This window comes from Hirundo rustica, chromosome 7 (genome assembly GCF_015227805.2).
Source record: "Hirundo rustica isolate bHirRus1 chromosome 7, bHirRus1.pri.v3, whole genome shotgun sequence".
NCBI lineage: Eukaryota > Metazoa > Chordata > Aves > Passeriformes > Hirundinidae > Hirundo > Hirundo rustica.
This window is the reverse complement of record NC_053456.1, coordinates 21,220,001-21,247,883: the sequence shown is the minus strand read 5'-3', so window position 1 is coordinate 21,247,883 and position 27,883 is coordinate 21,220,001. Positions and strand designations below refer to the sequence as shown.

General features: G+C 39.2%; 1 protein-coding gene across 5 annotated transcripts in view; it reads left to right on the top strand.

The window, feature by feature from the left end:
* The first annotated feature begins 432 nt into the window (after positions 1-432).
* Positions 433-27,883, top strand: part of GPR155 (G protein-coupled receptor 155) — a 35,328-nt gene continuing 7,877 nt past the window's right edge. Inside the window, exons 1-12 of one of the 5 annotated variants that reach the window (XM_040069024.2) lie at positions 2,719-2,855; positions 8,046-8,199; positions 13,295-13,800; positions 17,140-17,539; positions 18,908-19,073; positions 20,214-20,369; positions 21,394-21,477; positions 22,769-22,889; positions 24,157-24,241; positions 24,323-24,413; positions 25,415-25,688; positions 26,344-26,445. In XM_040069024.2, the coding sequence (XP_039924958.1) occupies positions 13,341-13,800; positions 17,140-17,539; positions 18,908-19,073; positions 20,214-20,369; positions 21,394-21,477; positions 22,769-22,889; positions 24,157-24,241; positions 24,323-24,413; positions 25,415-25,688; positions 26,344-26,445 (1,939 nt within the window). In that variant the 5' untranslated portion in view covers positions 2,719-2,855; positions 8,046-8,199; positions 13,295-13,340. Of the gene's footprint in view, positions 552-2,690; positions 2,856-8,045; positions 8,200-8,945; positions 9,109-9,407; positions 9,427-13,294; positions 13,801-17,139; positions 17,540-18,907; positions 19,074-20,213; positions 20,370-21,393; positions 21,478-22,768; positions 22,890-24,156; positions 24,242-24,322; positions 24,414-25,414; positions 25,689-26,343; positions 26,446-27,883 lie in introns of those variants that run through there. The other 4 variants (XM_040069025.1, XM_040069023.1, XM_040069022.1 and 1 more) reach the window with 4 other exon arrangements.

Sequence of the window (27,883 nt, the reverse complement as noted above, 5' to 3'; positions counted from 1 at the left end):
TTTTTTCTTTTCTTTCGCTAGAATACAGGAGATACCTCTGCCTAAGCACCTCTGAGTTAAAGGTGGACAGAGAGGGCTGTCCATCCTTTCTCTAAAACGGGAACTGGTGATCTCTCCCTGCAGTTGGGGCAGGGCTTTATCACTGTGCAATGCCCTTCCCAAAGGGGATCACTTTGGCTACCTTTTGCATGTGCCTGTGTGCAAAAATGTTTTTGCTCCAACCTGGTGAGAACAGTGTACGTGATAAGGCCTGTAACCAGTTCCCTTCTGAAAATGTTTTTGTATTCATTCAAAGAGGCTGCTTAAGCAGTGGGTGGTGTTGGGTGTTACCCAACTTGAAGGAAGTATTCATATATATATATATAGGGATGTGAAAATGAGTCATTCCTGTCCTTCTCCCTTCTAGCAAAAATTTTAGTAAATTCAGAGATACTCTTGAGCCCTCGTGTGCCCTGTGGAGCATCAGAGCCCCTTCGTCTGGAGGCTGAGCACTACCAAGCCATGAGAGCAAAAGGCAGCTGAAGCAATCAGAGCGCTTTCAAAAGAACAAGGTAAAGGCTGTGGGTGAAAGTCCAGGCTCAAACTCCAGCCTCTGTCGTAGGTATTTTGATCCTGGAACTAGTGTACCTTGTAGATAACATCATTGTGCTGTTTGTCAGAGACTGCAGAGCCCGTCAGTATTTTCTGTGCTGTCTCAAAACCAGCCCTCACTACAAACTGCTGAAATGCTTCTGTTGAAATTTTATCCCCTCCTTACTTAAAACAGAAACTTTCGCTTCTGCTATTTGACCAGGAGCTTGGGTGCCTTATGAAACCTGGGGGCCTTTGTTTGAAAACACAGAGACACATGATCCTACTTTCATCTCCTGAACGGTGCATGCTGGACTGCTGCTGTGCTTTCATCCAAGTGCCAGTCAACTGTGGGGGCTGGTGTGTTTGCTCCAGTTTATTGCTGATTTTAAAAACAATACCCTGCTGTAAGAGAGTTACCCTCCACGCCAGAACCTTCATTCTTCCCTCCCTTATACGTATGGCCGCTCGTGAGCAAGGGGAGGAATTGTAAATATATTTTTTAACGGGGAACGTGTCTAATTTAAGTCCAAGTCCAAGCATGCGTCAGACGATGAGAAGCCTTGTGCGTTCGTTTTTAACCGCGCAGGTGGGAACGGTGTGATGCGCTCCCGGCCCGGCGGTTCTCCGTGCGCTGCGGACGCTCGTTCCGCTCCCGCGGCCGCGCGGTGTCGCCGTGGCCGCTCGGTGTGGCGGTGGCCGCGCGGTGTGGCCGTGGCCGTGGCCGCGCGGTGTGGCCGTGGCCGCGCGGTGTGGCGGTGGCCGCGCGGTGTGGCCGTGGCCGCGCGGTGTGGCCGTGGCCGCGCGGTGTGGCCGTGGCCGCTCGGTGTGGCCGTGGCCGCGCGGTGTGGCCGTGGCCGCGCGGTGTGGCGGTGGCCGTGGCCGTGGCCACGCGGTGTGGCCGTGGCCGCGCGGCGCCTCGCGCCCGTCCCGCCGGGCTCGGCCCCGGGCTCCCGGGCGGCTCGGGGCTGGCCGCGGGCTCGGCGGGAACGTTCCCCGCCGCCCCACGGCCTGCGTGATCCGCGGCTCGCCGGCCCTGCTCCTCGTGCCTGGCCGCCCACAGCTGAGCCGCCCGCCCCGCTGGAAGGTGTCCCGGCCCAAGGCGGGGAGGGGGGATTAAAGACGGATCTTTACGGTCCCTTCCGACCCAAACCATTCCGTGAGGCTACGCGCATTTCAGCATTTTAGGAATACTACGCGCTTGTTTCACCACAGCGATTTCACTTGAGCTGCATCCGGGCTGACTTCATGCAGTTACACAGCTCTTAGGCAAGTCAAATTCCAGTATTGGCATTAAAATGATGCGACAGAATAACACACCTGACTACTACTCCGTTTCAGTTCGACGGAAAGCGGCACGCTATCAGACCTAAATAAATCAAGTCTTTAGCTAATAAAGTTTAACTGCAGCTGGAGAAGGAGCTAAAAATGAAAACAAAATACCTTTTTTAATTGAAAATGCCAAGCGGAAGTAACAGAGATGTAAGAGAGCTACTCTGTCGATAATACAGTCTTAAAATCAGTACTTATTCAAATAGTTAAGAAAGAAAGTTCTTTGTATTGTTGTTGGCCATTAATTTAAATGTAGTGACAAATTGCTGAACATAATGAGGAAAAGTTACAGTAGCTTTCTGCTGGAGAATTCAGGGAAGAAAAGGGTTTGTTAATACAGTCCTGTGACACAGTAGCAAGAAGGATTTAGTGGGGTAGTAGGGGTGAAATGAATATGAAATAAATAAAAAACTATTGGATTTCTATCACAAGAGACAATACACTGCAATCTGTACATTTGATGGACAACATTTAAATAGTATTTGTGTAAGTAATAAACAGCAGCTTGCAAAATGGTGGGATATGGTGTGACCACAAATGGAAAGTTAGTACATGGAGAAGACTTTATGGCGGTGTGGGTCACATTCCAAAAACATTTCCAAAGCTTTTAATTTGTGATACCGAGGTTGGTTTCCTTGGTTGCTTGGGTTAGTCTGCAGGGGTTTTTTAAGGGGGGTGATATATTTGGTGAGATTTCTTTACTAATCAGTTGCTTGCTGAATAAGCAACAGCTGCAGCAGGTCACACATCAGAAGCAGCTTATTTAAGCTCTGCAGCTTGTGTAAAATGGTTTCCCTGAGCAAAGCAGCATCTGCTAGCTTGTGTTAGCACTGATAGCTCTCCTGGTTTTGTTCAGGTTTTTTGGTTGGAGCTTTGGGTTTTGGGTTTTTTGAGGCTTCGGGCCAAATTTGGGTAGTCTTCCAGTGGCTGAGCACTCAGAGTACTGAGAACATGTAAGTAATAAGCTGCCGATGACAAAATTGGTGAATAGGTTTTCTTAGGTCGAGGAAGAGTTAGCTGTAACTCTTATGTCCTGTTCTTAATAATTTTACCGCATACTGTTATTCAGTTAGTATATGAAAGTACTATAATAAATATTATAAAAGTACTTAATATTTTAAGTGTCTACATACAGTAGATACAGCTCTAACCATAATATGAGGCAAATGGACAAAACTTGATAATGATTTTCCAGATAAAGCATTTGTAATCTGTGAGTTAAAACAGTGATTTATTTTATTTTATTTTATTTTATTTTATTTTATTTTATTTTATTTTATTTTTACTTCTGCATATTTTTTCCCAGTTGGACTGGTTAACTAGGTAACTAAGTTTTGAGTACTTGCATTTGAGTTTAGCACATTACCTTCTTGCTGAGCCAAGTAAAAGGTTGATACCCTAGAACTAAGGATAGAGTTTGTATGTTTAGGAGGTCTCTTCAACATTGTTTGGTCTCCCCTGAAAGCAGTTTCAGAAAAAAACTTCTAGTATTGAAATCACCTGGGCTTATTCTGAACTTTAAATAATTCTGTGTAATTTAAATTGAACTTTTCTTTATTTTTTGCTTTAGAGAGGTGAATTTCACCATGGACAATGCTTACTGGACTTAATTTCTAGAGCAGTCTATTTCAACACACCTGAATATAAAAAATTATTGCTAAAGTCTTAGTTTGACTTTCTGCAATCTGTCTGTACTAGCTTCATGGATCTTTTGGCAGATACAGTATTTTGAAGACTATAATTGCACCTTCAGTTCCGTGGAATTGTCTCAGCCACAGAACAAAGTGGAAGGGAACGAGTGCAGTACAGTAAACATGGTTTCAAAACCACCTTGAACATACACACTGTCTTACAAAAGATGCTATATGAAAAGTACCAATTAAGTTCCCGTAACCAACGCAGATAATGAGGTGGACTACTGTGAAATTATAGATGAGCTGATAAATTGCTTTCTTAAGAAGGAAGATCTTTTTCAAAACTGTTCCAAGGTAACTGAGGTGAATGTAGACATCCAGTGCATTCCTCATCATTTCTGTGTTAACAAGCTTCAAGCCTATGGGTAACAGTGTCTGGCATTCTCCTGATTTCTGTGTTATATTGCTTTCAGGACACTCAGAATTTCTCTCAGGTGTTGGATTTTTTAATGGTATTGAAGCCTCAAAAGTTTTAGAAATTCTTTCATGCGACAAATGCTGTTCATTTGACACCACCCTCCAGAGACACAATCCAGGGGTCTATGTCTTGTTTACAGATTAGTTTTCCTCAGGTTTCCCTTGTTGCTTAAGTGCCTCATCAAACCTCTGTGTATTGTACACTATAGTTTTTTTTTTGCCAGTAACCATGTGAGTCAGTGTAAGTGACCAGACACATCTAGGTGTAGATAAGTACTTCATGTTCTTCCTGAATTCTCTAAGCACAACTGTAAGAAAGCAGACATCCCAAACCAACAAACTTTCTGAACTGTGAACCACAGTTTTAGATAACCATAGTTAGACATGCATTTTTGGATGGAGTCTGCTAAGAAAATTTAACAGAGGTTAAGCACGGGTCTCTGCCTTGTGCATTATATAATCTATTTACTTGTTAAGCAATGAGCAGTATGAAAAAGGTATTTCTTCCAGTACTGGTGTTAAAAAGCCGCATTGTCTGTAGGTATAAATCCAATGTTCATGTAACGTGTGGCTCGTTGTCAATAACCAAGGAACACTGAGGAAGTATTTTTCCTGTGATTGATAAGGAGATTACCTAAGAAGTGCTAATGTCTCTACCCATGCTTGCAATTACTGTGTTGGTAAGATACTTGGATTTTTCCATGCTGTTGAAAACTAGGTGTGCAGCTGTCTGGAAATTGCACTGAGATTATACCTGTAAATTTCCAGACAGAATTCATCCTGATGCATTTGCTGACATTCTTCCTGTCTTCTCATATTCTGGTTTTTTTTTTTTTTTTTTTTGTCTATTCTTGGAAAAGGTATGCGTTTCTAATATCCTACAGAGAGGTTATTTAAAGACATTTTGCATATATTTAATCAGTAATGCTGCTTTGAAGCTCATCTGACACTTCCTACTGTATGCAGGGGTTTTTTTCAGTTATCACCACAGCCTAACAATTTGACTACGACTTCCATCCTAGTTCTCTAGAAAAAAAAATCAAATTCTAGTATTTTCAGAAATAAACTGGAGAAATTTACTTGCTTACAGTAAAGTCTTGAATGCTTTTCTTCAGAATACTTCAGCATTTCAGGTTTTATAACAAGTGCTTGAGTTTACCAGTGAATTAGCCTTCACACGGAGTACAAAGATACACTTGTGACTTCCCAGAGACCCTTTCCAAACTGGCTCAGTTGTATGCCTTTGTAAGATGTTTTTATGTGGTCACTGCCAGTCCTTAAAAGTGACATTGTCTGAAACTTGCTCTCACTGAGAGTGAACCTCTCGCAGTTCCTGTGTGGGGCCAGCCTGCGTACGTGCGATTGTTGTGGGTAAATGAGTATGATGAAAGCCACAGGACGACTCATGTAATGGTTGCTCCAGCTGCTTTTCATTGGTTAAGCTGCTGCCCAGGTCAAAAAGCAGAAATTGTCTCCCATATAATCTGTTGACTACTTTGGTGGCTTATAAGTGGACAGAAACATGCAATTTGAGTGAAAAACAGATCAAAAATCAAGGGGGAGAGTAGTTCATTATTATACTATGTTATGTCATGTTAAGGGAACGCTCAAGAGGATTGAATTAAAATTTGTGGGGCAACTCTCAGTTTTGTGTTTGTTTAGTGGCTTTCGGAAAGCTTGGCTTTGCAGTGGCTGTAACTGTGTCTTCTACAGTTCAATTGCCAAAGCTGAGTTGCTGGTGGTAGAGGATAGCTGCGATCAAGAGCTGATGGGCCCTATAAACCTGTCCTCCCAGGAGATTGTATACAAGAAACTTGCCTTTCCCATGGATTAGTTGCACTGTTATAGCTGTGGGCATTGTTATGTTTGGGGGTTTAATTAATGCATGGGGCTTTTTGATACTTCTGTGGGTTGCGTGAAACTCCGTGAGAATTGTTGTCCATGGCTGTCACCCTTAGTTTACAGAGATCTTAAAAGGAAAAAGAAATTAAACCCTATTTTAAAGGCAGGATGTTGGAACACAAAGATGCTCCACGGAACAAAGGGGACGTTCAAGGCCAGAGAACACGTGGCTCAAAGAAAGTGCCTAAGGAGCTTTGATTAAGTGTTGAGGGAGCAGAGAGGAGGGGTCAAACAGTGAGAAAATACTGTCATTTGCTGTTCAGGGAAGCAGGACTTTGTATGGTCTTTGGAAATGGTCAGGAGTATCCTGTATATTGAATACTGCATTAGAAACATTTCTTGACCTCAGCGTTAAGTTATCATTGCTAATTATCCTGACTGAAAAAAAGCCAGAAAACTGTGTTCCTAACATTTCCCAGCCAAGTGGAGAACTGTAATCCAGTGCTTGAGTAATTCACAGTGCTGCTCTGGTGGTACTGTGTGGCTAATAATGATTTCATGTTGCTTGACAGGGCAAGGGGTCAGACCCTTAGTGTTCTTCTCTGTTCATCTCAGAAGAGGCTGCATGTCAATGAGAGGTAGTTGCTAGGCTGCTTATAATATGTTTAAAAAGATTAAAATCTTCAAGAGGAAAAATGCTATATTAAGTCCTTTTGACATACTTTTGTTCCATTTATTTAGACAGCAGCTATAATAATGTTATTGTATTTTTTCACCTGCCTTTGATACTACATTTTCATACTTTTGAGTATTTTACTTTTTCAGGGTTTTGAGGTTCTTTACTATTTACTTCTTTGAATATTACACTTTTAATTTGTTTGTGCTCCCCAAAAGAAGACACAAGACTCAGGTCAAGTGTACTTATCTGATTTAGCACACTGTGTATGCTAGAGCTGAGATGGAAACACAGCCCTGTCCTGTTACTGCTGATCCCCTGGGAGATCAGGCTGGTGGTTGGTGGGTAGCAAATAGCAGTCAATCAGCAGCATATCCAGCCAAACGTGTAAGCTCTTTTAAAACAGCTGAAGGATTCTTGTACTTTAAATACTTCTTTGAATGCTAAATCACTAGTGATCTTTTCAAAGGGGAAAAAAATGTATTCAAGAGAAGGGAAGGCATACATTTATTACCAAGAATTCTTAGTATGGTCTGGTATACCTCCCTTGCTACTCCCCAGAGCTTGTCCCTCTAAGGTGTCATTTCTATAGGAAAGAATGAATGACAGAAAGCCAAAAAATCTGAAAGGCCTTTTTGTACTGTGTTTCCAAAACCAAATCAGTCTGAAAGTGGTCTTTGTCAGGTGTCAAACAGAGAAACTTCAACAGTGAAAAGATTAACAGAATAGTCTTCTTTATTATTTGTTTGCATCAAAACAAAGTCTCACCCTAACGTCACCGTGGGTGAGTGTTACACAACAGGCTGCGCCACCTTCCAGCAGTAAACATACATAATAAACCTTGGCACAGCTTTGGAACAATCCCTTGCTGATCTTTTGCTTGGGCTGTGTTGGCCCAGAGTTGGGACAGGATGTAGACAGGAATGCGAGGCAGTGAGGAGTCAAGCACTGACACTGCTGCTTCATGTCAGTTGAGGTTCTATTAAGTGTATGCACTTCTAGTGCAGAAACATAAAATTCAGGCACCAGTATCTTTAATTTAACTTAAAGCAGACATATGATATCAACAACGTAGTAACTTCTAAAAGTTTCTAACAGCCATGTTTATCCCCACTAGTTTCTGTCCCTGTCTGCATTCTTTACAACATTTTCTTAACTGGACTTCCAATTAATTCCCTTAAGTGTTATTTCGGTTCTATTGCTCTAACTATATAATATCACTCTTGTTTCTGGTAAGCATCTCAGCAGTAGACCTTGTGAACAAAACTGACTATGGAAAAAAATATTATCCAAAACAACACTTCATAAATTGTCAATCACATATATCTTTGGTTGAGATAATTGTCCATTCTGCTCTATTTGGTCTTTTTGGGGTGTTACCTGAAAGGGAAAGAGGTGGGTGGGGTGTTGTTGTTGTTTTGATTGTGGTGTTTTAGTTTTGTTTGCTGGCTTTTTGTTTTGGTTTGTTTGTTGCTCTCCTGGAAGTTCCTTGGATTTTATTTTTTTTTTTTAAGTATTTCTTTTTAGTATTTTTGACGTTTTTCTCTGGAAGTTTGGAATGGGAAGCTACTGAGCACATAGACTGGTCGACACTCCACCAGTCAGGAAAACTGCCTTACTCCCACTGGGACACCTATTGCCACGTGTCTGCCACACTTGACAAGTAAGGTAAGCTGGTTTGAGACTGATCAGGAGGGGAGAATAAGGTACTCTGAATTCACATTTGCTCTCTTTGCAGCAGCAATATCTGTCCTGGTTCTAAGGAAAAGGGCAGCTGGAACTGCTGTGCCCTCAATTGCATTACAAAGGGAAAGCCTCGAGAAAATTGTGTCCTCATTTTCTGCAAGAGAAACTTTGGTCATTACCAATTTCTAGTTTTTACTGGGGAAATTACTGACCTGCCAAATCTGCGGAACCGACGGCACGTGGAAAACACGGGGATTTGTTTCTAAGCGCTCCGACTGCTAGGAAAGTTGGAATGAATGCGGGAGGTTCAGGAACAGGCTGCTGCCGGGAGCCGGCGCCGCTATCGGCCCCGCCGGGCTGCGGGTGCCGCTGGCTCGGGCCGATAACGGGGGCTGACCCCGCGCCGGCCCTGCCAAGCTGCGGGGCCGAGCGCCGGCTCTGCCCGGCCTCCCGCCCCGCGGGGGCAGCGCCGGCTGCCGGCAGGTGACGGCAACCACGACGGGCTCCCCGGGAGCGGCGGGAGCTCGTTCCGCTCTCGTACGCCAGGGGAGGCGGCTCCCGAGCGCGGGGGAAACCCCCGGGGCCGAGGCGGCGGCGGAGACCCGCCGCCGTGCCCGGGCCGCCCCCCGGCCGCCATCTTGCGGCCGCCGCCTGCGCCGCCCGCAGCCCCGGCCTGCCCGCGGCCCGCCCGCTCCCGGAGCCCGCCCGCCCGGGGCGCCGAGCCGCCTGCGGGAGCGGGGCTGTCCCTGGCGGGGCGGGCCGGGGCGGGCCAGACCTCCCCTCCCCGGCCTCGGTACCGGCGGCCTCGGCCTTGGAGGGGTTCTCAGTTTGGCAGAGCACAAATCCTCTCCGCGCACCCCTGTGCGGAGGCGCCTACCGAAAGCTAAGTAGGTAAGCTGCCCGCTCCTTTCCCCGGCTTCTGGCGTTATTTTCTGCTGAGGCAGCTGTCACACAGGGCAGTGCTGCTGGTTTTTTATCTTTGACTGAAAGTGCTGTGTGCTCTTAGCTGGGGTGACCATGGGAAGGAGAGCAGTGATGGGCCGGGAAGGGGCAGGCGAGAGGCGTTGGTTTTGTTGTAGCTTTCTGGCTGCGCGTCAAAGGATTTTACATCCCGATTTGGCAAGTGATGGAAGTGAGGTGCTTTTTAAGGGGTGCTGTCAAGAAAACGCTATCTGCCTTTTGAAAAACGTTTTGCTGTTTGCTTCGGAGGTATGTGTCTGTTTGTTGACAAGCCCAAAGATCAGCCTAAGTGAAAATTAACGGGAGGTATGTTTCTCATTCATTTTCTGAGTTGACATTCGGTGCCGCTGGCAACTGTTGCTTCATTTGGTCTTATCTGAGCTCCTGCACTGCCAAAGTTTTGTGGAGCTTGAAGTGTTGCTGTGTGAGCTGTGCCTGTCCTGTGCTCGGAGCAGGCCTCAGCTTCCCCAGGTGCCCGGTGCATGTGGCTTCCCCGCTGCTCCACAGCCAGGACCTGGCTTGGACTGGCATCGTGGGAGAAGGATGACCAAGGAAATGGGATCTTGAAATACAACTGCTTAGAGACACGAAAGGTGTCCGATGTTTCTTGTGGCATTGTCTAGGTTTCCAGATATAGGTGGCCCATTTCTTGTGCTAATTGCTATTGCAATATTGTTCCCTCCCTGTTTCCTTAGCCCAACAAAGAGAAAAGTAAAAATTGCGGTTAATTTGCAAGAATAGGAACTGCAATAATCACTTCTTCCCACTTACTTTTATCATTGTATCTCCCTAAAGTTGCTTCCTCTTTGACTTACTTCACAAATTTTTACAAGAAAATGCATGTAGTACACGCTTATCTTAGCAGAGAATGGGGTATTAGAGCTGCCACGAGGGGTAACTCTTCCTACCCCAATTCCATTTTAATCTTCCTGAGTAAAATCATGTGTCATCCTTACATTAAAGTAGGAGAGATTCTGCATTGCATTAAAGTAGGTCATGTTGTGGGATATAATTCATGAGCAATGTGCACCATCTTGCCAGTGTCACCATATTCTCCTGAGAGTGATTATCAGTTGAAAGCTTAAGAGTGAGAGACCAGAGTGGAGATATACATTGAAGTTATCTCTTTTTATTCACTCATGCTGTCTTTGACTTTCATCAGAAAAAGAAAATGAAAGGGATTTTTGCCTACCTTGAAGGAGACAATTTCCCTGTTTCTGTATTCGGAGAGGAACGTGATGTTGCTTAATGCACAGCTGCTGGAGAATTGGGTTTCTGGTCTGGTGATTTTTAAGACTTTACAAATATTGACAACCTACAAGAGAAATGTTTCACAGGAAGTTTAAACTGCACTTGTTACTTGCTCTGTGTCTATTGTGGGTCTTCATACAAGGCTTCTTCTCGTGCAAGCTAACAGTCTGGCTGCAAGCAGCTATGCTTGGCACAGTCGACTGCTGATAAGGGAGCATTATTCCTAAAAGCTGTGTCTGTATTGGCCTGCAGTTCCCAAAAATGCAGCTGTGGCTGAATTCTTGAGGATTCAAATCTCAACCCCTGAAGGGATAACTACAAAACCTATGTTCTATGAAGTCAAAGCTAAGTGCTTTCCCTTGCAACTGTATTATATTTCCTTATTTTAGTGTCATTTGTCTGGTTGGTTTGCTACATCTACTCTAAGAACAAACTAATTTCTGTGTAGAATATATGAGGTTTTGGGTTTTCGTTATCTTTGATTTCATTAAGGACTGTGAACTGTAAATCATATCACTCTTGTGAGACACTAGTTTGGGATAAGCCTCAGGTGTAACAAGGATGTATATTAAATCTGTGATTAGTCATTACATAATCTCACAACAGTTATATAAATGTCTGTAAAGTATAGAATAAAAAGTGCTGAGATGTATTGACTGTGTAAAGCAGGATGCAAAAGCTTGCATTTCTAGAAAACACTGCTTGGCAGTAGAAATTCTGTGTTAAATACGAAGGGTCTGGGATGTACTTGTCTCTCGATCTGAAGAGATGATTCACTCTCAAAGCCCTCTGAGGAGTGCCAGTAGCAGCTTTTACTGTGATGGAGTTCTTCTTTTTGACACTCTTGTGGTTTACCAAAATTTGTCCTGTATGACTTGACAGAGTCCCTTGTAGTGAGGTTGCCTTCAAGCTGAAGGAAGACTGCAGGGATCTGTCTGTCTGTCTATCTGTCTCTTTAAAAAGATGGTTTGGGATGTGTGGGTGTGTATCCATTTCAGTTTTGACTGAGGAATATATGTGATTTAGTACGTGCTATTCACTGATACAACCTAAGAATCAGTCATATTTGTTTAAGTCCTGAATTGTGAAATGACGACAAGGGCACTTCTGTATTTTGTAGCAGTTTTGGGAGGAGAAATAATGATTTTAATACAGAAGGAAGAGAGCCTTGTCATTAGCCTTTAATAGGAAGGCACAGGAGAAGGGATGCTAGAATTTAGGGATAGATAGTACTGGAATAAACTTCCACTACAGATCAAATGTTGCATTTGATTTAAGAAGTTTCAGCTGTGTCTTATTGCTGAAACAAAATGCCTTGAGAGACCAATGAGCAAGTTGAATGCATTACACTGCTGGGAGCCCTACCTCTATGCAGTGCTGTAAGTTTGGAGAATTTGACGTGGAGCTGTGCTGAAAGCCTGCTTTTTACCTTGCAGCTAGTGTAGAATGTGGGTGATTTCTTTCAACAATTCAGTGTTGGAAATCTGTCTCTGATCCTCTTTAGGACATTTTGCAAATTCCAACAACATCCTTAAGTTTTTTAGTAGAAGAAATGGTTTGTGGTTTTCTTCACTTATTGCGAGTTTTCCCAATGTTCTGTAGCAAATAATACTTTGAGCTCCCAGTCCAAATACATCTAAGCTAATGTATCATCTATAATATAAGAAAAATAGTCTTTAAAATAAGCCCTACTTGGAGTGAGACTCATTTTCCTTGGGAGAAGGGATAGCCAAGGCTACTGGACAGATTTGGATGATGCAGCAGCTTAGTCCAGATGATTACAACAGCATCATAGAAGTGCTTACCAAAAGCCTCAGGCATAAATAAAAGTCATGAGTCAAAGGGTAGATGCTTGTGAATATGTATATGCTCTATGCCAGGGTGTGAAATAGCCTTACAAGACCTCACCTTCGTGCTCACTTGATTTACTTGCTTATTTGCCTACCTGCTGTGTTCTGTATTCCTTGTGGGTAGGATACAAAGAGCCTGGGAAGACTCTGAAACCAGCTGTTAATTTGCACAGATTGTGTGCTGTACAAAACACTGTTTGGGACTTGGCAAACTTGACTTTACCACTGATAGCTTAGGGGAAATCACCTAAGTTCACCTTTGCCTTAGTTTCTATCCCTACAAAGAGAGGTAAGTCATCTTCCCTTCCTAAACACAGTACTTGAGGATTTAGTCATGTCAGAATTTTATGTGCAGAGTTAGCTATGGACTGCGCAGGTTTCAGAGCTATATTGCCAAAGCCATGTCTGTTTCTGGCAGGACCTTGCTATTGACCAATGAGTATTTGTATTTGATATCCACTCTCTTCCTCTGATTTGCAGACTTTACATGTCTGCTTGCACGTAGAACCTATGGTTGTAATCAGCCCTTTCAAAGGGAATCACTGCTAGCAAGTGAGGAACAGATATTTCTGTTGTACTTAAATACTTCATGCATGCTTGAATTTCACTGCTACAGACCTAAAGAATTGTATGTAGAAATATGGGTCGGCTCTAGTGCAATGAATTAGATCACTGGCTGCTGTGTCATATGTGGATTCTTTGCTAATTGAAAAGTATCATTAGCGCATGATATTGAAATGTTGGGAGAGGTCAAAATTGCATGAAGCAAAGTACAAACTTCAAGAGTGATATGATGATTTAAACTTTAAATCTTTCTGGAAGGTGGAGAGGACCTTGCCAAATGTTTTTGTACCAGAGTGGAGAAACTTTGATTTTTCATCAAATGTATCTTCCTTTCCTGGTGTTCAGTTCTTGTAAAGGGCTATTCCTATTGTCTATTCTGTAATAATTTAAGAGGGTATAGTCTTGTACTTAAAGGAATAAAGTTAACTAATGTACTTTTGCTCCTTTTACAGATGAGATCATTTCACACTCTTCTTTTGGAAGAGGTGATCAGAGGAAATGGATAGCTATTCAGACTTCAGTACAAAGAACCTCTCATCTTCAGCTAATATGTCTCTTTCTTTGCCTGGACAAGCTGGACTCAATACCACTGATGGTACTCCTTCTATGTCAATAAGCAGGCTTTTCCCAGCCCTGTTGGAATGCTTTGGAATAATTCTTTGTGGCTACATAGCTGGAAGAGCCAACATTATCACATCAACACAGGCCAAAGGACTGGGAAATTTTGTGTCCCGTTTTGCACTCCCGGCTTTACTGTTCAAAAACATGGTGGTACTTAACTTTTCTAATGTGAATTGGTCCTTCCTGTACAGTGTTTTAGTTGCCAAAGCTGCTGTGTTTTTTTTAGTCTGTGTTTTAACATTGTTAGTAGCCAGTCCTGAGAACCGATTTAGCAAAGCAGGTTTGTTCCCTATTTTTGCTACACAAAGCAATGACTTTGCACTGGGATATCCAATAGGTACGTATGTTTTCTTCTTTAAAATTAATTGTCACTCTTCTAGACATGTTTGCTTTTATATTTCCATAATTTGAAATGACTTCTGAATTGAAGTTCCATGCAATTGAAATAATTTCTGAAGTGCCTCTCAAATTCTCTCAGATACTGCACTTTGATACTACTCATCATCTAGGAAAGGAAAAAAAAAAAGCAAGATGTTTGATTACAGAATTGAAAATACAATTACAAAGGAAAGGTCAAATATGCAATTCCAGATTATCTGTAACAAGTAGATCCATATTTTAGATTACTTTAGGAGTTAACAGTATCTTTCTCCTTATTCCAGGGCAGCATGCTCAGAAGAATCCTCAGTCTTTCTTATTCTCTTTAAATTTACTTGATATGGATAAAATTTAGACAAATGCAATTGCATAGGGTTTTTTAAGATGAAAATACTGTTTCCCTCCGTTGCATCTCCCGAGATTTATTCCTCTTGAAAGAAATCAGAAGTATGCCACAAATGGGGCTGTGAGAAATATCTTTATTTGTTGGTATGCATTTTAGATGCCAATTAGAGTTTCTCTTTTTTAATATATGCTTTTTGTTGATCTCTGAATGTATTTCCATTGTATCCTGGTTAAAATATTCTTTCTACTTTTACTTTCTTATAAGACTACGTATTTCTTCAGGTATTTCATAATTTGTAAGATATGATCTATATTTTTTTCTATATATGATCTTGCCAAAATATACACCATTTAGAGCTTTACTGGAATAGTTACTGCAACAGAAACATTGTAGGCTCTTGAGGTTTATTTCCTCTTGTCCTTTCCCCTCTCCCATCCCCAAACTTTCACTGGTGTTTGGTTCATGCTGTCACCTGTGCAAACTTTTTGCTATTAGTAAAATATTACCCAAGCTTCTCCAAAGTGTTTGCAGGACTGGCTAACAAAGAATGCCTTGATGTTTTTTATGTAACAGAGGTAGCCTTTTGAACAAAGCCTGATCTTTTATTGAAAAAAAAAATTTTAAATGCTGTAGCAGTGGAAATTTGTACAGGAAAAAAAATCAGTATTGACAAATTGTGCTCTAAACCCACACAAATTAAAAATTTGAACTCTTAATCATTCCTGAGTCTTCATCCCATGTAATAGGATTAATTTCTTTAATACTTTACTATTATTATTTATTATTTCTTTACTGTGCTATTTTTTGATGTTTGAAAAGATTTGCACATAGGGAAATCGAAATGCAGGTCAAATTTTTGAAGCTTATCACTGTTTTTCTATAATCATGGTTATGACAGTCCTAGATTAAAAAGTGATGTTGGGGTGAAAAAGAACCAACTGGCAGAGAGGTTTGTTAGCACACCCTTGATGTAGACAGAATTACTATGATAGAAAGCTTTGGGGTTTGTTTTTATTATTGGGTGATAAAGATACAACTCTGACAAACAGATTCAGGTCTTCTCTAGAGCTGTGTGTTAAATCACAGGTGTAGCAGATGTGTTGTGTGGGTGACAGTCACTGTGACTTTAATCATACTCACTGTATTAAGCATGGACAGCTAGTGTGTGATTTATATGTACTTTTGAGCAGCTGGGATGTGGAGAATTGATTTTTTTTTAAATTAAAATATCTTTGATTTAATTTTTTTATTATAATCAGCAAGCAGGCACTGTGATTTAAATAAAAAGAAAACTTTTCATCAGTGATAGAAATTGTGGATTATTTTTGCTGTCTTAACAATTCCTTAAGAGTGATTTCTTATTTTTTTTTCACCCACTGACTCAGTGATCTAATTCCACTTTTTGTACCCAGTAAAATGCATTCTGATGTCATACATGATTTAAAGTAGTTATAGATCTTAATTTATTGTCTTAAGTATGCAGCTTCACTTTACCAGAAAGTAAAGATTTTTTATAAATTTTTCACTCAGACATTACTCGTGACTCGTGTGGAGTTGTGTTCGAGTGACATGGGCATTCTTTATAAAGCAACATAAAACATCAGTCTCAGGTTTGAGGTTCTAGGAGAAAAACCCAAGCTTGGTACTTCTGTTCAGCAGTCCATTTAGGAATTTAGTACAGGTAGTTCTTGTACATGTACTTTAATAATGGCCTGTAAAAGTAAAAACACCTTTAGTACCTTTTTTTTATATATGTAAGAAAACAGCTAGTTGAGAATGTCAGTTTATTAGGTCTAAAAAGGAGACTGTTCAAAATGAGTGCTGATTTAGCACTTGGAAGTTCCTGTCATTCCAGAGGCTTAAATAATACAAAGGTAAAACTCTCTTGGATTCTGAAAAATGTAGTCAAGAGGAAAAACTTTTTCAGGAAAAGTTAATAATGTTGTTATTAATAATTATTAATTGTATACACCGTATATATCTAATACATAGTATATGTAATAATTATGATGGTACAATTAACTATATATTCATATATTATAACTGACATGCTATTAATACCTATAGCATATTATTGATCATTACTAATAACAAGAAGGTTATTAAATATAAGAATTATAAGTCAGGTAAAAGAGAACATTCTACTTTTAAAGTATATGGGGTTTTTTTATTCACATAGGAATTGAATCTTGTATATGTTTCCAAAGTATTTTCATTATTTTTGAAGTACCTTTAGTACAAACTGGAAACAAGAAGCAATTCTGCTTTGAGTGAGAAGTATGTAGTAGTAATGAAAACAAAGGCTCATGATTTAGACTTCCTTGAAGGACCATAACAACAGCAGTAACTCTTCTCCTAAGTAGTCCCAGAAAATAAAGCAAAAATTATGTGATAAACCCTTTTTTTCCTGGTTGTTGCTTTGTTGTGTTGTATTGAATCAATGCAGAAACATCACACCTAACTTACCCATGGAAAACTGATTAAATTCCAGAGAAGTGAGACTCCCTTAAGATGGGAAGGAACTTGTATCCTGCAAAGGTGTATTTAATTCTCCATGACTGTCATGTTTCTGGGAAGGAAAAGCAAGTCAGAAATAAAGCTAGAACTTTTCCAGCATTTGGGATGACTCAAAGGAAACAGAATTGTCATATTGTTTTCTTTCTTTTTTTCTATAAATATTGACTAATTGTAGGATGATTGAATAATATTGGATAGTTAATCTTTGGTCTTTAATGTGTTCTTTAGATAACTGTGGCCTAATATGATTGGACATACTTCTGTTCCTGCATTATCTTACATTGATTGTTAACTTAATGGATTCCTTCAGTTCCTTCTGGAGGAAACTTACATAATTTTCTTTGGTTTCCAGAGAGAAAAAATTAATTTCAATATTTCAATGTATTTTTCTGCTGAAATGTTATCACTCATAACTCTTCATTTCCTGTCTTCTAGTTGAAGCTTTATATCAAACCACTTACCCAGAGTATCTCCAGTACATTTACCTAGTGGCTCCAATATCTCTCATGATGCTAAACCCCTTGGGGTTTATCTTCTGTGAAATCCAGAAGTGGAGGAATAATCGCACTGTGTCACAGAGCAAAATCAAAATAGTGGGCCTCGCACTCCTTCGAGTTTTGCAGAACCCAATTGTGTTCATGGTCTTCATAGGAATTGCCTCAAACTTTATTCTTGGCCAGAAAATTCCTGAATACCTTGAAAACTTCCTTGATGGACTGGGCAGTTCATTTTCTGGCTCTGCACTTTTTTATCTTGGACTGACTATGGTGGGACAAACAAAAAAACTGACAAAGGGTATGTTTGTTGCACTGATCCTTCTCATCACAGCTAAACTGTAAGTTCAATTTATGTATTTTTATAATTTTCTTCTCTAGATGTTTTAAGCTTTTCTCTCAGAACATTATAGTGATAGTACATTTCACTTCCAGTATTTTGAGTGAGTGCTTCCCAAACTTTTTGCTAGAATCTAAATTAATTTAAATTTATATTCTGTAATTGTTAATTTCTATTATTTAATTGTTAATTTTTAAAGGAAATTTAATAGACTAAAAACCTGTTGTCAGGCTCTGCGGAGAAAGAAAATCAGGGGTGCTGTGCCTTCATGGACTGCCCTTGGGCAGTCGTGAATTGGGTATTTGGGGTATTTGGGGAATTAGTAGCTTAAATTAAAATTTACTGAAAAAATAGTTAGACAGTAGTGAGTTTAACTAAATTTGATTACTATTTGTATTTTATTTAACTTGAACAATGCCTCTCCAAATTAGTTGTTTTTCCTTGCTTTATCTACAAACCTTTGAAACTGCTGTGTTGGAAGAGCGTAAAAATAATCCTTTATGCTCTAAAACTGCTTGACTATTAAGCATGAATAAATGTCAAGTTCTAAATAGAACTTATATTAGCATTATCTTCCCTTAAATATATCTCGAGGAATATTTATTTATCTAATAGTAAATATTTTCTTTTCTACAGAACGAAACTTAAGATTAATAGAATGTTTGGTTTTTAAGTTTATATCGTAAAATTTCAGGGTGCATTTGAGTATCAAGTACAACTAACCAGCAAAGTTAAGGAACTGTGACAAAGGTCTTTAACTTAATGCTTAATGACAAATTTTGTAATGAAAAAAAAAAGGGTTTTAATGTTGCCACTTTGCTTTACTGAAAGCTGTGTAAGGCTTACACTGAGTGTGTGAGAGGTCTGGGCTGTTGCTGAAATAGCCGTGATGCCGGCAGTTTGCTGGCCAAAACCTTTGGCATGGGATACTTAAGCTTGAGCCCTTATTATATTTCAGACAGCCTGCACAAAAGTGGACTAAATTTCAGAGCTGCTGACTGCTTATAGCTACTGTTAATGTAACAGTTGGTAAATGAGAGGGTTTTTAACGTTTTGCCATTCTAAATTTGAAATTTGTACAAAGAATGTGTCTGCACAGTCAGGGAACTTGCTTCTTTACCTGAGTCTGTTGTCATGTTTGTCCTTTCTATTTTAATGTCATTTGTGATGTAAGATTTTTAAGTATCTGGTAAATATTTTGATAACAATAAAGGCAATCATTCAAAGTGATGTCAGTATTTTGCTTTTCATAAGTAGTATACAAACAAGCCTTAAATTTCCTTTTTTAATTATTTTCTGGGTAAAGAAGAATCTATTGTTATAGGTTGAGTAATAAAAATTTTTATTACTTTTTCCCCCTCTCTTTCAGGCTCATGATGCCATTTCTCTGTAGAGAGATGGTGGAGCTCTTGGACAAGAGTGACAGCGTGGTCAATCACACCAGTTTATCAAACTACGCATTTCTTTATGGAGTTTTTCCAGCAGCACCTGGTGTCGCAATATTTGCAAGTCAATTTAATATGGAAGTAGGAATTGTATGTAGTTAAACTTTTCCAAATACGTCCTTTTCTGTAGTATGGGTATCTTAGAATTAGTTATACTTCCAGGATCTTTCCTGATGTCTTCAGTGTCTTGATAGTCCTCATCCTTTTTGGTTTTTTAAATTTGTGATTCTAGTAGAAAGAGCTAGGATGAATTTAGATATAAAGAACTTGTATCTTTGTTGTTTTTTGGGGTTGTGGTTTTTGTCTGGGTTTTTTCAAAGACTTTATCTTTGAGATGTTTTTGTAGGGGAAAAAAGAATTTATGTTACTGACTTCAGTAAGGATAGCGTCAGTTTAAAGCTGAAAATTTATAAAATATTTTAACTGATTCAGTTGTGCTGTTCTTCAGTTAAATCTTGTGATAGAAAGCATTTTACTTTTTATATGTATGTAGTAGAGGGTACCAATGATTTTTCAATTTAAAATAGAAATTTTAGAATTGTTTCTTCCACTTAAAGCGGCATTGATACATTTTTGTTGCTTTTCATTGTTCTTAGTGGTTTCTGTTTTGCAGTTGTTTAGATGTATTTGTTATTTTAAGAACAAAGGATAATAAAAGTGAATCTTGCAAGATAGAATTTTATGCCGTACAAACTTAGGAAATCTCTTTGAAGCAGAGTCTTTCGTATGAGGAGCAACTCACACTTCCATCACAGTGCAAATTCTAGAGAGTACAAAGACAATGAGAAGCCAAACTAGAAATCACTTGTAAATATATATGGTTTCCTCTCATGAATTGGTGCATATTAATATTTGTAGCTACTTTTTAGTTATTTATGGTGTGAATATTTATATCCAAAAGCAATTTGTGACAGTGTAAACTCACCGCTAGACTTGTAGATATTTGTATATTTGACACCCATGAAAAATCTGTAGGAATCTGCAGTAGGAAACTCCATTCCTACTATTTCAGAAGCTTGTTCAAATTTTTTGTTTTGCTGTGTGTATAGAGCAGATACTTTCTGGCTCAAATTCTAAATAATTTGTTATAGAAACAGCTCATTATTTGTTAGAAGTCTAGGTACCTTTAATTCAAAGGTCCAATTTTGCCAGTGCTCGTATTCCTGAAAGCAGGTTATTTAGCTGGAGATGTGATGAGCTCCGTTGTTGTTTCTGTCGGACTCTCGGCAGATTACCTCCGGCATGGTGATAAGCACGTTTGTGTCCGCCCCCATAATGTACGTTTCTGCCTGGCTGCTGACCATCCCATCCATGGACCCCAACCCGCTGGCAGCTGCGCTGCAGAACGTCAGCTTTGACATCAGCATCGTCAGCCTCATCTCTCTGGTAGGCGCTGCTCGGGTGAGGCACAAAGGCGCTCTTGGTCAGGGCAGCCCGAGTGCGTAAGCAGAAATCGAGTCACGCTAAGAGTTGTATTTCCTCATCGTATCCTGAGGCAGAAGGATGAGGAAGGAGTTAAAAATCTTGATTAAGTAGTAGTCTGCTGGAAGGCTGCACTGCAGAGAAAGATGAGAGGCTGAATTAGAGCGTTTAGAGCAGAGCTTTTTTCGTTAGGTTTGTTTTCTTTTTTAATAACAGGGTGTGAGGGAATTAAAGTACTGGCTTACACCACAGAGACTAGTTGCATCAAGGCAAGTGAGGTGCTTGGATATCCCAGTAATGAAGGCTGCGTACAAACTTCGGCTCCAGAAATGTCAGTGCATATTTGTTTAATGAAGACATAATGAGCATTAATGAAATAGTTTAACCTGGAAAATTTATGTTTATCGAATTCCTTTACTAGAAATGCTTTTCTTAAAACCAAGCTGATAATCCAGAAGTCCCGTGTGAATTTTGTTTTGGTTTTATAGAAGGTACAGATAGTATGATTATTTTATTTGCTTTTTTAAAATAAAAACATCCATATTGGAAGGAGTTGGAATTTTCTGAAGTTGTTGTCTCACTGAAGTCCTCTTATCCTGAAACTGTGCCTGAAGGGAAGCCAAAAGTGAATGCTACCTCTTGCTGACAGATAATTTTGAGAGATTCAGGGGAGGTCGGTATGGGTTTTAAATTCTACATTGCCAGGCTACACTGTAGTCATTTGAGTCCTGAGGAACTACCAGGCTGCTGTATGCTCCAGGCAAGTTCTTAGTCTTTCCTGGAAATACTTCACCAAGATGAGAACACAAAGATGCATTGCTATTTCTGGCTACAGCTGCTGAGGCAAAGGGGCTGGCAGCATACTGTAGCAATCATGTTGCTAAGATCTGTTGTAAATTTAATTTCACCATCATCTGCCAGAATACTCCTTTTGTTCTTTTGGGTTTTGTTTTACTCTTAAATTAATTTTTCTTCTTGTATGTTACAGACCTGGTCTCTTACTGTTGTTGTTCTGAGTAAGAAATACAAACAACTTCCTCATATGATTACAACAAATCTACTTGTTGCTCAGGTCAGTAGTAAGGAGAATGCTATTGCGTGAGCTTCATGGTTTAAGTATTTTTTAACAATTTTTGAAGTTTGCTTTCTACAGTGAGATCTTTATAGACAAATGTGAAAGACAGGTGGAATTGTATAAACAATTTCTTTGCCTTGAAGAAAATGACAGTTAATGTGAACACTATGATTCCTAAACAGAGCTATAAACAATCAGAATGGAGAGTGGCTTCTGAAATGTTTTCTTAGTCATTGCCCAATACTGTTGAGTGCGCTTCTGCTTCAATTTATACCCATCTGAAGCTGGCAACACCAGCAGCATCAGCCCGTGGTCGACTCTATAGTGACCCAATTCAAGGAGCTAAATAGAAAAATAATCCCTGTACTAGTTTATGTCCCTCAAGTTCTTGCTGAGGGATCAGCTGGTGCAAGGGTGTGTGGAAATGCATGGCTGGTGGCTAGGGAAGCCCAAAGCCAAGTGGCTCTGGATTAATTTTAATTGTTATTTAATCTGAGAGGGAGCTACAGAGTACATGCTCCTTATTCCCTTGAAGTCAACTGCACAACTGGAACAGTCTGTGCTTGTAATACATTGGTGTGCTAGTGCTTTCTGAAGTATTCTGTAGGTTTTTTTAAAAAATCTCTATATATAGTAAACTCTCTGAGCTCTGATCATGGAGTCACATTTGAAAAGTGTCATGTGTGAGAAGTGCAGGTGCTTCTGTTCTTCTGTAACAACAAAGCTAGCTTTCATCTTAAAAGAAAAAAAAAAAAAAAAGTAATACTGTGTTACTGTTTCCACAGTACTTCAGCCTATCTTTTCAGATTCCTTCAGTGCTAAAATTATCATATATGCAATATCACTGGGTGGGAACTGGGGTACTTCTTGGCTGAACAAATAAATACCTGTCAATCTCAGTTTCATGTGCAAATAATTTCAGGTAAATGGTTTGTACTTGCCAAAAACATCACCTTTTACTTACCATAAAGTATATAAAGTTGGGGGGGTTACCTGATTTTATATTATCTATATTACCTGATTTTATCCTCATTTATTTGAGTTATATATTTGCTGTCAAAAAAACCCTCCTGAAAATAAGGTAGCATAGTCAAGTGACACAAATGTAATACTGAATTTACTTTGGCAGTGCTTTGCTGCTAGATGAAGTATCCACTTCATAAAATCACCCTCTGGTGCATCTGGGGGTGGAATTTACAGCTTATTGCAGGTATATAGCTCTCTCTTCAGTTTTTCTTGTCATTCTGCTTTCCCAGTTTAAATGATGATATCTTACTTTTCTTTCCAGTTTATTGCTTGCATTGGAATGGTGGCATGGAATTTCACTGTTAAAGAGAAAGACATCACCATACAGATCCTCGTGTTCATATTCCTCTACAGCTCACTTTACAGCACCTACCTATGGACAGGTAAGATTTTTCTAGGCAGAGCCCAGATACTGTCATGAAAGATGAATGTCCCGAAATAACGTTGTCATATTCTTCAGAGTGCTTGTTTGTAGTCCTGCAAATGGGGATACCTGTAAGTTTTGCTGAGGTTTAGTGTTAGGCACTGCTGCTGCTGTTGGAAGCTTCCAGCTGGGCACGTGTGGTTTGCCTTTGCTGGATACAGCAGCCTGGCTGGTGTGTGACGAGGAACAAAAGCCTACTCTCAAGGCAGAAGCAGCTACAAAGAGAGTGAAGGTGGTGGGTTGCCCTTCAGCTAGTCAAAGTCTTAATGATGATTTTTAATTAATGCAGAGTTTAAGATTTTAATTATTCAGCATTAATTAGATTTTAAAATCTGGTGCATCAAAAAGTAGAAAATAGAATGATGGGAAATAGCCAAGTAGCTTTAACACCTCTTTCCCATGGAAATTGTGATGTCTAAAAACAGTATGTGTACATAAGATTAATGCAGGAATTGAAATAGAAAGAATTGAAAGATGCCTCAAGAAGCTTGGAGAACCTTACAGATATGATTTTAAAAAAAGAGAGATTTTGGGTATTCAAGACACTTTTGTCCAGAATCCACGGGTTTAATTCCAGTGTTGTTTCTCTGGAGTGAGTTATATTTGTTTAGCTGAAGTACGTAGCTCATGATTGGTGGAGCCTAACATAAATACTAGTTTTCCTTCCACATGAGAATGTTGTGAGCTGCTGAGATGTGAGTAGGATAGGCAGTTCCAGAAGATACTCCCATAAAGAGTTACATATGTAAAATTTGCAAAACTTTTTAGTTAAATTTATCATTGACTTTACAAAGGACTAGTCCCTTTTTAAAGAAACGTTATAACTGAATACAACACTATTAGTTGGTTACTTAAGAGTGTTGGGATAGAAAACTTCTGTTAATACCTAAAGAAATTAATTACTTGTATCTTAAATGTTCTTATGACATCTTTTTTACTCTTGTGAACCTTTCTTAGCATTTAGAAGTGAATATGTAATATAAAATGTCCTGGAATTTTTTTCAATGTTTCTCTATTAACATGATTTTTAGGCAATGGGTATTTCTAATTTGCTTTCTCAGAATACAATCAGACAAAAGATTTTGGACTATTTGAAGGTCTAAGAATATCTTAAGCTATTGAGCAGGTCATAGAGTTTCTAGGCTCTGTACTTACCAGTTCTCTTTTTAATAACAAATAAGCCATTTCTTTTGGATTTAATTTGGTTTTGTTTGGGTTTTTTTTAGGTTTTCTATCTTTTTCTTTGTTTCTGTTGAAGAAGAGAGAAACCGTAAAGATTCCCATTGGGTTTATCATCATAGCTGGATGGGGGTAAGTTAATTCAAAGGCTTCTCTGCTGAATTAGTGGGAGCATGCTAAATATGTTATATACTGCCTATTTTGTTCTTTCAGAGTCCCAACAGTTCTGGTAGGAATCTTACTAATTATTGGTGAACGTAACAACACTAGTATTGACTCTGCCTTTTTCTATGGAAAACATCAGGTATGAACATGTTCTGTCCTCTTCACTGCAGACTTCTGCCGTGCTACATCTGCAAAGTACAGGCTACTACAATAAAAGGATCATTGTAGAATGCATACAGATTGATACAAAAATGTATTTCTGTAATGAACCACTAGGAACATTTGTTTGGAGCAGGACCTTCATGTTTAGGCAGCTATGACTAAGGAAAAAAGGGAGTAGGCTTCTCAAAGGAAAAAGCTTAGGAGTGGTAATGGAATGCAGAGCCCTTTTCCTGATGACTAATTTGTATTCTAGCATGATAGTTAGCTAAAATTATTATAGTTATTATCCAATATCTAATTAATGGCTTTTGATCTGTAATAGAACAGATAGGATATACATCACCTGTGTAGCAGTAACTGCTTGCACTATGGTAGGCTTCTCAGCACAATCATAGGTTGAAAGACCCTGAACTGCCATTTTTACCAATAAATAGTTGCTCTTATCAGAGGATATAAAGTGTACTAGTGAAGGTATTTGTCATGTTTTCTCCCTCTCTTTCTTATGGATAGAGAGCCCATGAGTCACTCAGGATTGTTCATGTGCCACTTTCACAAGTGCTAAATAGCCTCGGCGTGGATTCCCGGTATCAGTGGCAGATAATTAGAAGGAAAGGCTAATTAATGGGGTGTTCCCCAATGGCTAAAGTATGTAAATTAGGTACATTCCTCTTTGGAATTTAAAGGTAGCTGTGCAGAACTTAACCCAGAGCACTGGTGATCCTGAGAGGAAAGGGGAGGACAATGAGCGGATGGTTTTGGATTGCATGGGAAACACTTAAAAAAAGAAACAAAATATCTGAGTTGCTGAAGCAAAGAAAATTAGTCTCTTTCAGTGCCATGAGGTGCAAGAGCAGTAAATATAGGAAACATTGTCTTGTTCAGATGGAAGTGTATTTAGAAAAGTACAGAAGTTAGTTGAATATGTCTGTTCTTTCTATTTTCCTATAATTAAGTGCATTTTATTTGCTTTCTTAACAGATAATTACCACAGCAGTGATCCTGTTCATCAGTATATTGATGTCGGGTATCTCACTGATGTTCATGAACAGAAGTAGGCAAGGGTCCAGCTATGGGGTGTTGAACCCATACTCACCACGTAGCTCAGTGGAGGAGGTTGAAGTGGAAGGGAGTGGGCAGAATCACATTTCAGCCACTATGTCTCAGTCTTCTCCTGAATCTTCTGCACAGTCTTCTCCTGAATCTTCTGCACAGTCTTCTCCAGAATCTTCTGCACAGACATCTGCAGAAAGAGGTAGACAAAGTATATTTGTATAAAGAATAATTGGCTTAGGGTGCTATAAACTAATATTCCAAATGTAATTCTGACCTGGGAAGGACAGTTTACAGCTTAAGGTGTTAGAGTAGGACAGAAGAAAATCTACATACGACTGCCCAAGTATTTAGGTTTGTGTTTCTAAGAAAGGTCTGATGGTTACCATTGTAAGAGTAGTGTAAGTGGACAAGAAGAAAAGCCTGTGGATTTTTATGTAAGTAATGATACCTTGATAAGGATGTTCTAAATGCAGCCCACTAGGCATCCTAGATTGTTTACTCACTAAATTCTCTCTCTGAGAATGAATTAAATGCTAACAGAAACACTCAATGTGTTTCTAATCCTTTTTTTGTATATAGCATTTTTGATCACTTCCTGGTTTTTTGCCTATTACTAAAAGTAGTTCTGGTGTTTCAGTGGTGGTAGTGTTATGTTAAACTATTAGTATTATTGACCTATTAGTATTGTGACCCATTTATCCTCTCAAAAAATTGGAAGGATTAAGTCTGTCTTCTCATTTTGGGTTATTTTTAAGCATAGTAGTTAAAGCTGCATAGAATATATTGTTACACTTAGAAAATAAATTATGGTAGTGAGGGAAGCTAACTATCCTATTACTGTGTGTACTTAATAGGTTGCTGTTCTTGTCAAACAACAAATGGTGAATTATCCTGTGCTAAAGACAGCAAAGCAGAGTCAAATGCTGTTGAAAGCAAAGTTCCTCCAATTGAGACAGGTAAAGCAGTAATATCTCCTTCTTATAATACTACAAGCTCTTCCCCAACATCTGTGTGTTATTCTCACAAAGAAACTGTTGGAGCTATTGTTCTCTCAACTCCACCTGGATGTATTATATTCATTTGGTATTAAATTCAAGTATTAGGCAATCTTGTAGGTGTTTGTTCTCTTCTGCTGATAGTTGTTTGTAGTCTTTCAGTGCTCAAGATGGACAGTTGTTTTGAATGTCACTTTTTTACCACAAAGCTACTTTGATATGTTCTGAGCATTCAGACTTCACTTCTCCATTGTTGTCTTGTTTGGATGCTAGGAAATTGAATGCATAACCCTACTTTGCATGAAGCTTTTAACATAAACTACTTTTTTACATTCTCATATTCACATCTTGCATCTTTTTTAAAAGCCTTTGTTGTAATCAGGCACAGGTTTTGAACCCTAAATAAGATTAGATTGCAAATTAGATTAAATATCTATGCTGCTGTGTACTATTTGTCTAGAGAAGAGAGATGGACAAAATCAACTGAGAGGGCCTTAGGAATCACTAAAATGGAAAAAAATGGATTAAACTGACTGCTCAATGCCTGTCTGAAAACTGCATGCACATTGCATTCTCACTGTACATCACTGTCAGTAATCAAAGCTAGCTGCCAGTACAACTTGCCTCTTTTTCCTACTTTTTTCTTGCTTTCATGCATTCTTAACAAGAAGTTCATATCCTTATGCTTTGTTTGCATGCAACATCATTTTCAATAAGTCTAAATATTTCATACTGGAGCATACTTCAGTTTTGTCTCTTCTCACAAAATGCTCCCTTTCTGCCTATTGCCAACTATTTTATCTGTTAAGTAATTCAGACAAGCACCATAAGAATGTCTTCAAGAACAGAGGAAGGCAAATTTAATTTTCTTATCCTAAAAGATAAGGTAGAAAATACCTTATGATCAAGTGGAAATTATTTTGACCTCCTGAGTGAACACTTCAGAACTATAAATCAATAGAAACAAATTGTAATGCATACACTTGTGTAACTGCAATAATTACTCATTCTTCTACTATCTCACTGAACTGCTTTGAGTTATCTGGTGCAAATTTTTGGGTATGGCCTTACCAGGAAGTTTTTCACTGCCACCTAGAGGAAGATACTCAGAATTTCTTAGAACTCTGTAGCTGGAGGACAGGCGTTTGTTCTCTTTGTGTTTAGCTCTTTTCATTGATGGAATTATGATCCTGTTCTGATACACTGTGTTAAAAATACAGTCACGGACCTGAAATAAATATGGTTGTCTACAACACTGAGATGCAGGGTAAAAACATTAGAGCTGACAGTATATTTGATGGTTTTCAGAAATAAATTTAAAATTTAAGACCTGTTCAGAGATTTTTTTTTTCATTGTTCATTATTATTTAATTATTTTTATTATTTCTAATAGTGTTTT